Below are 17,117 nucleotides of genomic sequence, written 5' to 3'. Positions count from 1 at the left end.
AAATTCCTTTGCCGTCGCCAAATAGGTTCCTTTCTCGACACTGCTGCCGAAGAACAACGGGTGAACGCGAGGACAAATCTTCTCGTCAACCTTTCCCTTGACCATGGTTCTCTATTCTGGGCCACTCCAGAGCGAACCCAACAAATTGTTAGGTTTCAAGACCGCGCTTGTCAGGTTCGTGAATTCCTTGATTTACGCACGCGAACATTGACCCTGGTTTACAAGACGGCTGTTTCCGCGGAATGAGGCACCCGACACTATTCTTGGTTTGTTGGAAAAGTTTCAAGATGCCCCTCGTATCCATCACTTTGTGCGAGCCCAGCTATCTGCCGGTGCCAGGTTTGCTATGATGATGATCAAAATCTGCTATCCCAAATTTGACATGAGCCAAATTGTTACCAAGTGCTTAGCCAAGATGGCGAAAAGAAAAAGGGATGTCAGCAAAATTGATGATCATGTGACCCCTGTTGCAGAAGATATGATGGATGAACTTCTTCGGATGGACTCTGAATTCTTCGTAAGGGGCGGTTATGCTTGAACATAGTACTCGTCATCGCAAATCTTGGACGGATGACCATAGATAATATACTGAGCCGCAATTGACTTTCTTTTTTCTTTTAACCTGTCGATAGCATCTTGTATTGATGTAAACATATACTATATTGTAAAGTTAGGAAATATTTCTATTTTTCTTCATCAAGCCCCCGAGTGTTTCGGTGGTAAATCTCTTTATTGTATATGCGAGGTTGTAAACCAAGGCACCCAAATTGAATATACTATATTTGCGGGTACAAGCCCCCGAGTATTTTGTTCTTTTGCTGATTGCTATTTTGCACCTTCTTTTTATTTGGCGAGGTATTTGGTACCAAGGCGAAATATTTCTTGCTAGTTAGGTTCATATATATTTGTAACTTCGAGGCGTAAGCCCCCGAGCATGTCGAAGAAAAAGATATGTATCTCCACTATCTTTATTATATTGCAGCACCGCGAGCCCGCCTCATTAAAAACCTTTCCCGGCCCCACTCAGTGCCCCGAAAAAGGAAAAGAGTGCGTCTGGAAACTCGGGTGTTTCAGTACATTGTATTTTTACAAGGAGGACTATATTTCGATACTAAGCGTAAAAACGCCTTAGCTGTGCCACGTTCCAGGGGTTTTTCTCGGGAACCCCTGTCTTCTTATCCTTGATCCTGTATGCTCCTCCTTCGATGACTTTTGTGACTACGTAAGGGCCAAGCCATGGCGACTCGAGTTTTTCAGTACGTTCTTGATTGAGTCGCAGAACCATGTCTCCAACTTGAAAGGATCTTGGTCGCAATCGTCGACTATGGTAGTTTTTCAGGTCCTGCTGATATTTAGTTACCCTTGACAATACTTCGTCTCGAGCTTCGTCGAGTGCGTCAACGTCATCTTCCAATGCTCTCCTGGAAACTTCTTCATTGTACTCCGTGACTCTAGGAGAGTCGTGCTCTATTTCGATTGGCAGTACTGCCTCTGCTCCATGGACCAGGAAAAACGGAGTCTCCTGTGTCGCTGTATTTGGCGTTGTTCGGATGCTCCATAACACACTCGGCAGCTCCTCTGGCCAAGTATGTCGAGCTTTTTCCAGTGGTCCTAACAAACGCTTCTTGATGCCATTGCGGATGATACCATTGGCTTTCTCGACTTGGCCGTTGGTTTGAGGGTGTGCAAGCGACGCAAAGTGCAATTTGATGCCTACCTCTGCGCAGTACGTCTTGAATTCCTTGGATGTGAAGTTACTGCCATTGTCCGTGACGATGCTATGAGGTACTCCAAACCGAAAAACAATGCTCTTTACGAATTTTATTGCTGACGCCGCATCTGGTGAATTTATCGGCTTCGCTTCTATCCACTTGGTGAATTTGTCGACAGCGACGAGCATGTACTCGTATCCTCCTGGCGAAGCTTTGTGCAATTTTCCTACCATATCAAGACCCCACTGAGCAAAGGGCCACGATAAAGGTATTGGCATCAATTCCGCTGCTGGAGAGTGAGGTTTTGCGGCAAATCTCTGACACGCATCACAAGTTCGCACTATCTCTTTCGCGTCCTCAATTGTTGTCAACCAGTAAAATCCAGCTCGAAAAACTTTGGCTGCAATAGCTCGACTGCTTGCGTGGTGACCGCATACTCCTTCATGCACGTCCTTCAGAATTATTCTTCCTTCTTCGGGTGTAACGCATCTTTGTAACACACCCGAAATACTTCGTTTGTACAACTCCCCTTTGACCACCGTGAAAGCTTTGGATCGTCTGATAACTCGCCTTGCTTCAACTGGATCGTTGGGTATTGTTTTCCTTAGGATATATGATATGTACGCCTGCATCCATGGGATTTGCACCATCAGTACTAGATCCTGTTCCTCTTCTTCTTCTTCCAATGTTTCTTTCGCGACCCCCGAGGGTTTCTCGTTTTTCTCCTTCTTTGTAGATTTCTTCGGCTTTGTGGACCTTTCTGTTATCTCTTCCCAGAACACACCTGGAGGGATTGCGAGGCACTGCGACCCGATGTTTGCGAGAACGTCAGCTTCATCATTGCTCAACCTACTGATGTGGTTTACCTCGCATCCATCAAACAGCTTCTCCAGCTCGTTATACATTTCTTTGTACGCCACCATGCTATCGTTGTCTGCATCACATTGGTTCATGACTTGTTGAGCCACCAATTGTGAGTCGCCAAATATTTTTAATCGAGTTGCGCCGCAGGCTTTCGCCATCTTCATCCCATGTATAAGAGCTTCATATTCTGCCTAATTGTTAGATGCGTTTGGGAACGTCATTCGTAAGACGTATTTCGATTTGTCGCCTTCAGGTGATATGAGTATCATCCCAGCTCCAGCTCCTTCTAACCTCTTGGACCCGTCAAAGTTCATAGTCCAGGTTCTCGATAAATCCGGAGGTCCTGTGTTTTGCAATTCCATCCACTCCGCGATGAAATCTGGTAGAATTTGCGACTTTATTGCCTTTCTTTTTTCATACGTGATGTCCCGAGGGGAAAGTTCTATTCCCCAAAGGGAGACATGGCCTGTAGCTTCTGGGTTGTTGAGTATATTGGATAAAGGTGCCTCATTGACCACTATTATCGGATGCGCCGAAAAATAGTGCCGCAATTTTCTCGCGGTTGTAAATACTCCATATGCTAGCTTTTGGTACTGCGGGTACCTCTTGGCGATAACACTTCACTTATGAAATATACTGGCCTCTGCACTCCATGGAGTTTTCCTTCTTCCTCTCTTTCGACAACTAATGCCGTGCTGACCACTTGGGGTGTAGCCGCAATATATAACAGGAGGGGTTCCTTCTCTTTTGGTGCCACCAAGATTGGTGGTGTCGAAATTGTACGTTTAAGATCCTCAAAAGCTCTATCTGCTTCTTCGTTCCACTGGAACTTATCTCCTTATTTGATTAGGGCGTAGAACGGTAACGCCTTTTCTCCCAGCCTGGCGATGAATCTGCTTAAAGCTGCGACTCGCCCAGTTAGCTGTTGTATTTCTTTCAACTTTGTTGGCTTCCTCATTGTTACAATAGCTTGGATTTTTTCGGGATTAGCTTCGATCCCTCTTGCTGAGACTAGGAACCCGAGAATTTCTCCTGCAGGGACGCCGAAAGAACACTTCGTCGGATTCAACTTGAGACAAAATTTGTCGAGGTTTTCGAAAGTTTCCTTCAAGTCCTCGATTAACGTTGCCCCCTTTCTTGATGTTATGACGATGTCGTCGATGTACACTTGTACATTTTTCCCAATCTGTGTTGCTAAACATTTCTGCATCATCCGCTGATACGTTGCTCCCGCGTTTTTCAAACCAAAAGGCATTGTTCGATAGCAAAACATGCCATAAGGTGTGATGAACACTGTTTTAACCTCATCCTCTTCTTTCAATCTGATCTGGTTATAACCAGAGTAAGCATCCAAGAAGGAAAGACGTTCACATCCTGCCGTGGAGTCGATAATTTGGTCGATCCTCGGGAGGGGAAAGTGATCCTTTGGACAATGTTTGTTGAGACACGTAAAGTCGACACACATGCGAAGGACTTTAGTGTTTTTCTTCGGGACCAATACTGGGTTTGCTACCCACGTGGCCTCTGTATGTAGTTCCTTGATGAAACCAGCTTCTCTTAGTCGATCGATCTCTGACAGCATAGCTTTGCGGTTTGGCTCCGAAAAACGCCGCAAAGGTTGTTTTATTGGTCTCGCAAGTGGATCCAAGTTTAGGTGGTGCTCGGCAAGTTCCCTGGGTACTCCTGGCATGTCAGCTGGACACCATGCAAAGATTTTCCAGTGCTCACGAAGGAACTCGACGAGCGCGCTTTCCTATGTGAGGTCCATATTTGTTGCGATGGACGTCGTCTTCTTTGGATCTGTCGGGTGAATCTGCACCTCCTTGGAATCCTTTGCAGTGTTAAAGGTTGGCTCTTTATTAGGCCTCCCCACATCTGGTAGCACATCATAATCAGTCGTAAGCCTTGCCTCCATGTATTCTGCTTGCATCCCGAAAGTTTCTGATAGTCGATGAAAATCCTTGTCACATTTATCGGCTAGTGCGAAGCTTCCTTTGACTGTGATTGGTCCCTTAGGTCCAGGTAACCTCCACAACAAGTATGTATAATGTGGTACTGCCATAAATCTGGCATATGCTGGCCGTCCCAACAAGGCGTGATACTGTGACGGAAATCCACGACTTCGAACTCCAGCTTCTCTATCCTGTAATTTTCTCGGGTTCCAAACTGAACGTCGAGGTTGATCTTCCCCAACGGATAACTTGGCTTCTCCGGCGTAATTCCATGAAAATGCGTATCAGTTGGCTTCAAAATTGCTAGGGAGATGTTCATCTTCCTTAGCGTATCTGCGTACATAAGGTTTAGGCTGCTGCCGCCGTCTATGAATACTCGCGATACGTCGAATCCCGCGATTACTGCTGGTAAGATAAGTGCTGACTGCCCTGGTCGAGGAACTTGCTGCGGATGGTCCGCTATCGTGAAGCCAATATCCTGCCCTGACCAATTGAGGTACTCAACCGTTGGTGGAGGCATTTTCTCTGCCATAAACACCTGTCGCGAGATTACTTTCTGAGCTCTGTTAGATGGCCTGCCTTTTTGAATCATCGAGACCGCTCCATGAGAGTTGGGATCAACGTAAGGTGGTGGTGCTGGTGCTGCCGCTATTCTGAGCTGATGTCGATTTTCGTCCGTAATTGCGGGAGGAGGTGGCAAGTGAATCTCACTCCTGGGCCCTTGCGGATTTCTATTTGTCGCTCGGGCATTGGCGTGCCACTGCCCACCTTAGCATTGCCTGAAAATTTCGGCAATCCTTTTGCAGGTGTCCTGACTGTCTCTTTCCATTGTTGTCGACATAGAAGTGCATTTGGCATGGACCGTTCATCATCTCCTCAGGGGACACAAAAGATCTCTGAAACCTAGGTCCATTATTTGGCCTATTATTTCGGGAGTCATCTCTATTGTCGCCTCGCTGCTCGTTGCTCCTTTGATAATCATCTCTACTGTTTCCTCCAGCACTTGCTCGAAATCCAGCCGAGATTTGGCCAGGTGCATCATAACTCACAAATTGTCGAGAAAATCGTCGTCTATTTTGAAAATTTCGAATGCGGTCCTCCTCTGGTGACCTATGTCGTTTATTATGCACGGCATCCTCGCCATCTGCCCATTTGTTTGCTATTTCCATTAATGTTGATACTGTCTTTGGGTTGGTTCTTCCCAAGTCCTCCACAAAATCGCCTCGTCGAACTCCTGCTACGAATGCATCTATCGCTCTCTCGTCAGATATATTCTCTGCCGAGTTTTTGATGATGTTCCACCTTTGAATGTACTTCCTCATTGATTCATCATGCTTTTGTCGACATGATCTCAATTCCTCTAGTGTCGCTGGCTTTTTGCAGGTTGATCGGAAGTTCTTGACAAACACCTCCTCAAAGCTATCCCAGCTGCCGATAGAACCTGGAGGAAGCTTTTTTATCCAAGATCTTGCGGCTCCACTCAGGTGTATCTGAATGCTCTGCATGGCTGTTGCTCTAGTCCCACCTATCAGCTTTACCGTCTCGAGGTAATTGACTAGCCAATCCTCGGGATCTTGTAGGCCATCAAATTTCTTGAAACTATCAGGTAACTTGAATCCTGAGGGGACTCTAGTTTTCTGGACCCGTCGCGTAAAACACGGGAGTCCACACATATCTTCTTCGGCGAGTTACGGTGATTGCCGATGTTCTCTTCTGCCTTGTCGCGCTCTATCTACCACGGTACGAGCTGCCGTATCTCCGACTCCACTTGGTGCCGGTGGATTTTGCATTGCTCTGCGGTAGGTCTCGGGCTATTTTGTCTTGCGGCTCCTTCGGGAGGTGTGGCTGCAAATGCTGCTCCCATGGCCCCACATCCTGCCATGGTCATGTTATACAATGCTTCTCTCGGGTCCCCAGGAGGTGGCCTGGATGCTAAGATGAAAGCTTGTGTTGCCATGTATCCTGCTTCTGGTGTTTTCGGGATGATATTCCCCCTCGTGTCGATTGACATAAAAGACATATCGAGGTTTTGAATTAAAGTCTCTCTTTCGGCCTCAGGTATATTTTGCAGCCGAGATCTTGCCCTCCTTCGAGCTTCTCTGTGGCTATCTCCCGAAGTTCCTGATTGTCGACTTAACTCTGCTCTTTGCCTGCTTGATGCTGAGGCTGCCTCTTTTCTTCTGTTCAGATCAGCTGTCTGTTTTTCTAGTTCCCTTCCAGCTCGAGCGAGCCTATATTGGTAAGCCTGCAATTCTTCGACCGTGGCGGTTGTCTCCATTGGTTCAGAACCATTCATAGCTCTTGCGGCTCTATCCCATGCTGCTTGTGGGAGTTGAACTCTAACACGTGGTGTAGGCCCAACATATTTAGTGCCCAAACCTCGCCTTAGGTCAGAGGGATCGACATATGGATTTACCAAGTCATCGAAAGCCTCTGATGTTTCCTCCTGATCGTGACTTGCTTCTCAAATAGCGTAAATCTGATGATATTTTGGATTCTGAACCTTGCTGGGTTTGGTGACACCATCATATAGATTGGTGAAGACCTTTCCAACAGTGATGGATTTATCGATGAAGTCGAAGCTGTCGACGCTATTCGAGTCGTCGCTTATATAGGAGTCCGCGGATGACTCGAAGGACATGTCGCTGAAGATCTTGGCGAGTTTTTCGCTTTCTTTGGTGCTGATGAAGCGTGGCGACGAAATCTCCTCTTCGCCTGACTCGAGGGATGATGCTGAGCTTGAAAAATCGGGATCGACCGCCAATAATCCCGACGAGATCGGAACTTCGAGATGATACGTTCCTTCTTTCTCGACGCGGAAGTGGAACTTTCCGAACGTCATCTCCATGGGCTCCTCCAGATACGCATATGCATCCAAACGGGAGGGCGGGTGAGTAACAAAATCAACGAGACCAGTTTCGATCTGTTTACCTCTGTCCATGATGTTGCTTGCTACCGACGAAGTCGATGATCTTGAACGTGCCATCGAGATCAGCTCCTTGTCGCCTCTAATTCCCACAGACGGCGCGAATTGACAAGGTATTAACTTTTCAATGCCTACAAGTAGTAGACTAGGGTTTTGTTGGATGTAGAGGGCAAGTAGATCTCGAAGGTTTCAACCGAAAAGTACTCGACGAGGTAAAAGCTAGGGTTTGAGAGACAATGATTCGATCCTTTCTTTGTCCCTCGGCTCCCCCTTATATAGGAGGTGGAGCCGAGGGTTTCGTGACATACAAGTTTACAGAGTCCGGGAGGGTTTCTAACCCATCCCGCAAGATTACAAACGATGACTCCTATTACAACTCTAACTTTCCTTAATAGTATCTTGGACTTCCGAATCTTCTTATCCTTCGGGTCGTGGGCCTTCAGTAAACCCCGGGTATCTTCTTCGGCAGGCCCATTGGGGATGTCTATGTCAACTTTTGCATCACAAGTTTGTGGATTTGCCATTGTTTTTTTTTTTGGTTTGCCGGGGACACTCAATGACATCAACGTGCTGTAAAGGTTCCCTTTGTTTGCCAAATTGGCAAATGGGGAAGCACCCACTTACAACTACAAGGTAATGAACAATGAGTACACAATGGGATATTACCTAGCTGATGGCATCTATTCGGATTGGGCAACTTTTGTTAAGTCTGTCAAGGATCCTCAAGATATAATAGAAGCTGAATTTGCCAAAGCTCAAGAAGTAGCTCGCAAGGACATTGAGAGAGCTTTTGGTGTTCTTCAAGCAAGGTTTGCCATTGTTCGCGGCCCAGCCCGATTTTGGGACAAGAAAACCCTTGTCAACATCATGACATGTTGTGTGATTCTTCACAACATGATCATCGAGGATGAAAAGAATTGAGCTTGCCCTGCTTCTATGACAATGTTGGCACCTGAGTGGAACCCCAACGCAATCCAGATCGCATTGAAGCTTTCCTTGAAACTCATCGGCAGATTGAGAATGCCTGCATCCATGCCCAGCTCGTCTATGATCTGAAGATGCACCACTGGCAGCGACATGGCCGTCGCATTTGATCCTACCATTCCATTCATTTGCTTGTCACATGTATCATTGTTGAGAAATTTGTTCATTTGTCCAATTTTCCGAGAGTTGTTGTAATTTAGTTGAGACATTTTCATTTGTTCAATTTTCCCAAAACTGTTGTAATAATTTGGTTCAGACTATTGTTTATGTGTTGTAATAATTTGGATGATTATTTGATTAATTATGATCATTTGTTGTATGTGTTGCATATGAATTCTATGAAAAACCCTACCTTTACGGGTTCGGATTCCGCTGGCATAGAAAAGAACCCGTAAACCAAAACTTCTATTTTTCAGTTTTGGTTTACGGATTCTGTTCTGCGCCAGCCATTTTACGACCCGTAAACACGAGTTCGGTTCACCGAACTCGTGATTTTCGGTCCGCGTTTTACGGGCTCTGCTAGAGATGCTCTTAGATAGTACTAGAAAGCTAGAATGTGCATCCAATAGGTACTTATAGCATCTCTAACAGGCGCGGCAAAAGGCACACGCTAAAAAAAGCCGATTTGGCGCGCGCGGGAGCCCGCGCGAACCTCAAGTGGGCGCACGAAAATGCCGCGCGCGCTAATTTTTTTGCCCCGTGCGCGCTTTTGCGCCATCCCGCGCGCCAACGTTGCCGCATCGACTGCCGTGCGCGCTATAAGACGCCGCGCGCCCGTGCACGCCAACCGTCCGGAAGTTTCACCACCCGCGTTTCGCTCCACCGCCTCCGCCTCGCGCCGCCTCCCACGTTGCTCCGCGCCGCCGCTCCGCCTCCCGCGACGGGATGCCGCCCCGCCGTCGCTCGACCTCCGGCTACTGCGGCGTCCGCGCGCGGCTGAACGGTACCTTCTACGCCGAGATCCCCTCCGGCGATGAGCGCATCGGGCTGGGCATGTTCGAGACGGCGCACGAGGCGACGCGCGCCTACGACGCAGTCGCCTGGCGCCTCGGCTGCTTCCGCCGCACCATGAACTTCCACGACGTGTGGACACGGGAGCAGGCGGAAGCGCTCGCGCCGCCACCTCCGGCCGTCACGCGCGAGCAGCAGCGGCGCCACCGCGAGCTCGAGCAGCGGCTCGTCATCGTGGAGCGCGACGAGCGCCTCCGCCTCGAGTGGGCGTGGTAGTTCCCAGAAGATGTTGTCGCGTTGGAGGCGTTCTACGCGAAGAAGGAGGAGGAGAAGGCGGCAGCAGCGGCGACGAAGAAGGCGGATCGCGACGAGCGGCGCGCGAAGTCGGCGGCGAGGAATGCGGAGAGGGTGGAGAAAGCCGCGAGGAAGGCGGAGGAGAAGAAAAACGGCGCCGGCCCATCGATGATCGTCCTCTCCTCCTCCTCCTCCTCCTCCTTCGAGTGGACATCCACTCCGGTGTCGGACACCACTCGCTCGTCCGATTTCGACTGGGACTCCGAGTAGTAGGCTAGTTTCGAAATAAAAATGTCATTATAGCGTCGAAGTTTCAAATATATATCATATTTGCAGTTAATTTTTCGTGTTTTGTTTGACCTATTTCGTAGCAAAATGTGATCAAAAAAATTATTTGCGCCCCGCGCTGCATAATGGAGCGCCCAGCGGAGGAGCTTTTTTACCGCCCCAACACGCGCTGCAAAATAGAGCATCAGGCGGGGGAATTTTCAGCGTAGCGTGCGCTTTACGTTTGCAGCACAGTGAAACTGACGTTTTGCGCACCGAATTTTAGTGCGCCTGTTGGAGATGCTCTTAGGGCATCTCGAAAGGGGCGACGCGTATTGGACGCCCAAAAGTGGTCGCACGCGTCCGTTTCCATCGTCCCGCAGACATATTTTGACCGCGCGTCCGTTTGCATCTGGGTGTGCGTCCAGCGGGACGACCTATTTTTTTTTGTTTTGCAACAATATTTAAAAAGCATAATGTACTACAAACTATACAAACTATACTGTTGGTAGAAGCCTAGACTACTAGCTGCCCGACGGCCCGACCCCATCGTTGTGTCCCTCCCTCGTCTGCTTCTCCGCCGCCAACCGTGCGGCCGCTAGAGCTCGGTGCGCCGCCGCGTCCTCTAGCAGCAACGCCGCAGCGTGTCGTTTGCGACATCCTCAACCTTCTTGAGCGTCTCTAAGGATTCGACTAACGCCCTCTGCTCTGTCGCCTTCTCCGGGGTAGGCGCATCAGGGTCATCAGAAGACCATGAGATGTCGGAGGAGTCATCCTCTGCAGTGGCCGCCACCCTGCGGCGTTCCATCTCGGCGTCGAACGCCGTGTGGGCTGCCTGCTCCTCATATGCTTTCTTCTTCGTGTCAGCCAGGAACTTCACGTCCCTGACCGGGTCGAGGAGGTCGTCGGTGCTGTCGTTGTCATCGAACTCCTCATCGGCGCTCGAGGCCGGGGGAGGTGGACGTTGAGGTGGAGGTGGAGACGCGCTAGCCTGGCCGCGGTCGGCGATGCTCATGTTGGCAAAGGTGGAGGTTGTGCAGCGGCGGCGCTACGGTGGAGGTTGTGCGGCGGCTAGGGTTTTGTGTGGGGGGAGATGAGATATGCGCGCCACTGTTTATATAGGCCGGAGGCAGGCGACGGCCGCGGCACACGTGGCATCGCTACTACTTCGTGCGCAGAGGTAGGCGAGGACCGCGTGCCACGCGAGGCATCACCATTACGCGGCCGCAGATTGCCGAAGCGACGCCTCGGCGCCAGTACTAGCGCGCCTGAGAAGACGCATCGGGCCTGGGTCACTGCCAGGCGGGCCCGATGAAATGTCCGCCAGACGCGAGCGGACACTTTGCGCGTCTGCAGAGACACATCCAAGGCGCATATTTGGGCCAGGTTTGCGTCACCGCGGACGGCGCGGTCACTATGTGTAAGGGTATATTGCCCCTATGTGTGGTTTTGGTAATTAGTGATAACCCCTATGGACTAGTGTTTTCATTGAGTTTATATGAAGGAATATTCCATAGGTACTACTTGTAGTCCATGTGTTGGATTCAAGTATGGATGCCATGAAGATAAAGATATACCTTGAGTATTGGCATCAAGATCATCGATTTGAAGACATATATGTGATATGATCAAGAAGAAGAAATGAAGATGGAGTTCCTATGTGGAACTCAATATTAGCCATGCTCTAGCTTATGTGATAAGCAATGGATGATCAAGATATTGAGTGTTTGATTCCAAGTGAAGAATTCAAGTTATGGTTCTAAGTCGGTGTCATGATAGTCTCATAAGTTGAGCTATGGTTGACTAAGATTTTGAGCATGCAAACAAATGAAGAATTCTTTATATACCTCAAGATAGTATATATGATAGAGCATGAGAAGATACAAGGTTGACCGATACAAAGAGTGAAGAATAGATTCAAGTTTGGTCAACACATGAAGCATGAAGAATGTGCCACGTGAAGTCATGTGGTATGGTAAGCCTTGTCAATTATGCTTCATGAACTAACCCATCATATATGTGCCCTTATGTTGTCTATGTGGGTTAGGTATCTTTCCATGGGCATGCATCAAAAGTGAGATCTCATATAGCCCATGAGAGGATGACGTCAAGTGGTGATCATCATCAAGGTTGAGTTGGGCAAGTTCAAGTTGAGCATATCAAGAGGATCATATGCTTGAAGCTTGCTGTCCATTTGGTGATAATGGACATGTGAATATGTGCATTGATGATGCGTGAAGCACACGCCCGTTGGAAACCCCAAGAGGAAGGTGTGATGCGTACAGCAGCAAGTTTCCCTCAGTAAGAAACCAAGGTTTATCGAACCAGTAGGAGATGAAGGCCACGCGAAGGTTGTTGGTGAATGAGTGTAGTGCGGCGCAACACCAGGGATTCCGGCACCAACGTGAAACCTGCACAACACAATCAAAATACTTTGCCCCAACTTAACAGTGAGGTTGTCAATCTCACCGGCTTGCTGTAAACAAAGGATTAAACGTATGGTGTGGAGAATGATGTTTGCTTGTGAAGAACAACAGAGAACAGAGATTGCAGTTGATTGTATTTCAGATGTAAAAGAATGGACCGGGGTCCACAGTTCACTAGTGGTGTCTCTCCAATAAGATAAATAACATGTTGGGTGAACAAATTACAGTTGGGCAATTGACAAATAGAGAGGGCATAACAATGCACATACATATCATGATGACTACTATGAGATTTACTTAGGGCATTACGACAAAGAGCATAGACCGCTATCCAGCATGCATCTATGCCTAAAAAGTCCACCTTCGGGTTAGCATCCGCACCCCTTTCAGTATTAAGTTGCAAACAACAGACAATTGCATTAAGTATGGTGCGTAATGTAATCAACACAAATATCCTTAGACAACGCATCGATGTTTTATCCCTAGTGGCAACATCACATCCATAACCTTAGAACTTTATGTCATTGTCCCAGATTCAATGGAGGCATGAACCCACTATCGAGCATAAATACTCCCTCTTGGAGTTACAAGTATCAACTTGGCCAGAGCCTCTACTAGCAACGGAGAGCATGCAAGATCATAAACAACACATATATGATAGATCAATAATCAACTTGACATAGTATTCCATATTCATCGGATCCCAACAAACACAACATGTAGCATTACAAATAGACGATCTTGATCATGATAGGCAGCTCACAAGATCTAAACATGATAGCACAAGAGGAGAAGACAACCATCTAGCTACTGCTATGGACCCATAGTCCAAGGATGAACTACTCACGCATCAATCCGGAGGCGGGCATGATGATGTAGAGTCCCCCGGTGATGATTCCCCTCTCCGGTAGGGTGCCGGAGGCGATCTCCTGAATCCCCCGAGATGGGATTGGCGGCGACGGCGTCACAGTATGTTTTTCTCGTATTGTGGCTCTCGGTACTAGGGTTTTCGCGACGGAGAGAATAAATAGGTGAAGGGGCAGAGTCGGGAGGCGGCCGAGGGGCCCACCCCACAGGACGGTGCGCCCCCCTCCTTGGCCGCGCCGCCTTGTGGTGTGGGGCCACCTTGGCCCCTCTCCGTATCTCCTTCGGTGTTCTGGAAAGCTCCGTGGAAAATAAGACCGTGGGCTTTTGTTTCGTCCAATTCCGAGAATATTTCCTGTGTAAGATTTCTGAAACCAAAAACAGCAGAAAACAGGAACTGGCGCTTCGGCATCTTGTTAATAGGTTAGTGCCGGAAAATGCAACAAAATGATATAAAGTGTATATAAAACATGTGAGTATTGTCATAAAACTAGCATGGAACACAAGAAATTATAGATACGTTTGAGATGTATCATGCATCAATGGAGCTTTCCCATCACTGTGTATGGGGGAGCATTTGTGAGTCTTCACGAAGTAACGATGATCAAGTAAGGCATTACGGCTTGAGTGGAGCTTGAAGAGTTGTCATCAAGATCAAGCGGGATGCGCAAGGCAAAGGTATGGCCTTGCTAGGTTTTCCTTTTGCCGGTCTCAAGGTGGTTGTTGGGAGACCGGATTATAGGATAGATAGTCGCACTATCAAGAGGGGCTTTAGGTTGGGTCACTTGATCGCATCGTCTTAGGAAGCTTAATACTTTGCATACTTTGCATATCCCTATTGCTTCTTGGTGTTTCTCTGTGAGAGGTTCTTGAGCTTGTTGCTAGCTTTACTACAAGCCCAAGTTCATCGAAAACGGAATCCGCATGCATCTTCTATTGCGTTTTCTAGTTTGGACGTCTTCCCCATTTCTTGACGGTTGGAGACTCCCTCTCTAAAAACATCTAAAAATATTCTGTGAGGAGTCTCCATATTTATTCTTCGTTATCTTTCCAATAAAATTGGTTTCTTGCGATTCATAGTTCGAGAGTAGTAGCTATTACGGTAATCAGATATGTCAAAAAGAAAAGGAAAAAGTCTTTAAAAGGGCTCTGCGAATTCCGGCCTGCAGCCCGGCCGACCGGGCCTGCCACCGGCCTGCTCGGTTCCCGCCGGCTGTGGGGCTTGTGACAACCGGGCCACATACAGTAAGGGTACCGGCCAGGGACCGGCCCAGCTCCCGGCAGCCGCCGGCCTGCTCGGCATGCGGCCCGGCTGACCGAACGCTCTGCCGGCTTGGGCCCTTTTCCCCCAGCGCGGCCTGCTAGCCCCATCCGGCCCGGGCCACGGCTCTGCCGGGCTGCATGTCGGCCTGTCCGGTCGCTGCTCCGGTCGGCCGGCTGGGCCGCCGGCTGGACCGTTTTTCTGGGCCATTTTTCTGTGTTATTTTTTTTGGCTTTTCTCCCCAACGGTTATTTTTCCCCTTTAGCTATAAAAATCCTTCTTCCACCTTGAGCTGAAGTAGTTCTTCCACTCTCTCTCCTCCATTGTTGACTTTGAAGAAGTTGCCCTCTCTCTTGATTCCCCCCCCCCCCCATGATTCTTGCTCATTCTTGAGGGATCTAAGAGAGAAGATCTAGATCTACAATCCCCACCAATCCTTTTCTCCTCTAAGTGAGGGGAACCCTTTGGATCTAGATCTAGGAGTCATTTGTTGATTTCCTCTTTGTTCTTCCTCTCTAATCTCATCCTAGCATTCGTTGCTTTGGTGGGATTTGAGTGTGAAGGATTTGAACACCTTTAGTGTTCTTGCTTTGCATCATTGCATAGTATTGAGCTCTCCACCACGATTAGTTCGAGTGAGAGACTGTGAGCTTGTTACTCTTGGAGGGAGACCTCCTAGTTGGCTTGGTTGGTGTCCCGGTGACCTCTTCGTGGAAGATTGTGAAGGGGCCCGGGCTTCTCCTTCGTGGAGCTTGTGAAGTGGTTGTGGAGCTTGCCATCTCCGAGTGGAGGAAAAGCTAACCATAAGGAAAGGGCCATTATCCTTCGTGTGTTTGGCTTGGAGAAGAAGGTGAGCCTTCGTGGCGTTGGGGAATCCTTCGTGGGACCCCCACCTCTCCAAACGTGACGTACCTTCTTGCAAAGGAAGGGAACACGGGAATACATCTTCGTCTCCGCGTGCCTCGGTTAGTTCTATACCCAAGCTTACTTTCCTTGTGATAGCCATCGTGCTTGAAGTACATATATCTTGCTATCACTTGTGCTACATACATCTTGTGCCTATCTTGCTTAGCTCTAGTTGTTGTTGTTGCACTTAGTTGAAGCCTAGCTTATTTAGGATTTTTGCTTGTGAAATAAATGTTAGTTTAATTCCGCATTCTTACAAGACAAATCCGTAAGAGTTTTTAAACGCCTATTCACCCCCCTCTAGGCGACATCTCGTCCTTTCACTATGCGTCGTCCCGGTGGAGCTGGTTCTTAGCACATTTTCGGCCCGCACGGATGCAAACGGTCGCTCAACGTCCGTTTGCGTCTTCCCGCTGGAGATGCCCTTACAACAGCGGCTACACATCTCTCATCCTCCTTGGTTGATTCCGGTCGGTCTCCTCCCATGCCAGCCTGCCAGGCGATCGATTTCGATGCCAAGAGGCGGGGGAGACCAATGATCTCCGCACTTGTGGTGATTGTTGGTCTAGTTTCTTTCATGTCCTTCTTTTATTTTAATATCCTTTATTCATTCATCCGGAGGGTGGAGGTGGTTTTTTCGATAAGGAGTATATATTAATACCACGAAGATAACAAATAAACACGGCCTATGCAACAACCCGGTGCCATAGCAGAATTATAGATGCACACAGTCAAAAAAATTACATAAAAGAAAATTCCTGCTACAATAATCAATTACTTATAGCGGCAGTACAAACACCACCAAGATAGCGCTAGAAGTCCAACTTCTCCAATAAGCACGCCTCCAAGAAGGAAACAACACACACACACACACACACACACACACACACACACACACACACACACACACACACACACACACACACACACACACCATCGTTGCCTGATCATAGATCATAGGTTTTCACCCTGTAGAAAGTTCTTGCTCACAAAATAATGCTTTCAACAAGATTATTGCCAACCACAATTAATTAAGACCAGACCTTCAATTTTTACCCTGCAAGCCATATTGGAATAAGTACCTTCGCCATTGTCTCCATTAGGGCCGGTGGGGATGGTTCCGACACCACCGAGGGAGTGTGAGGGTTGTCCCCTCATCCGATCTATTAGGTTGTGGGGGGGGGGAGATTATCAACCACGATAAGAGAATCACAACAGGTTCATAGGTCTTGATCTGCACGGGCACGATAGGGTAGTTGGAGGAGTCAGTATAGTGTAGTTATACGGGATGGTCCCATATATTTCTAGACACTCGTACAACTTACGAACCTCTAGCATGTGTCTGCAAGATTAGGAGAAGTAGATCACAATCAAAATCAGGTGATGCCACATAAGGGGCACAATCAAAATCAAGTGTTGCCTTGGTGAAAGCCAATAGTGATCACCCTTTGAGTGGCATTGTGGCTGGAACCAGGAGAAGGAAAAGAAATCCAAAGTATCTATGATAGGTGCAACTATGGGGTGGGCAAGAAAGGCATGAGTATTTTCCTCTCAGATTTGTTGAAGGATCAACAACTGGACTTTATTGGTCTGTAGGAAACTATCAAGAAAGATTATTGTACTTCCTTTTTAGTAAGATAGATCCCAAAGGAGAGTTTGATTGGAAATGGATTAATTCATTTGGTAGAAGTGGAGGTATCCTGGGTGGTT

The 17,117-nt window shown here is 48.0% G+C and overlaps 1 protein-coding gene across 1 annotated transcript; it reads left to right on the top strand.

The window, feature by feature from the left end:
* The first annotated feature begins 9,323 nt into the window (after positions 1-9,323).
* Positions 9,324-9,665, top strand: LOC124696704 (dehydration-responsive element-binding protein 1E-like). The gene has a single exon (XM_047229389.1). The coding sequence runs from the start codon at positions 9,324-9,326 to the stop codon at positions 9,663-9,665; it is 342 nt and encodes a 113-aa protein (XP_047085345.1).
* The last annotated feature ends 7,452 nt before the right edge of the window (positions 9,666-17,117 follow it).

The sequence above is a fragment of the Lolium rigidum genome, chromosome 3, assembly GCF_022539505.1.
Source record: "Lolium rigidum isolate FL_2022 chromosome 3, APGP_CSIRO_Lrig_0.1, whole genome shotgun sequence".
NCBI lineage: Eukaryota > Viridiplantae > Streptophyta > Magnoliopsida > Poales > Poaceae > Lolium > Lolium rigidum.
Note: the sequence above shows the minus strand (reverse complement) of the source record. Positions and strands in the feature narration are given on the sequence as shown.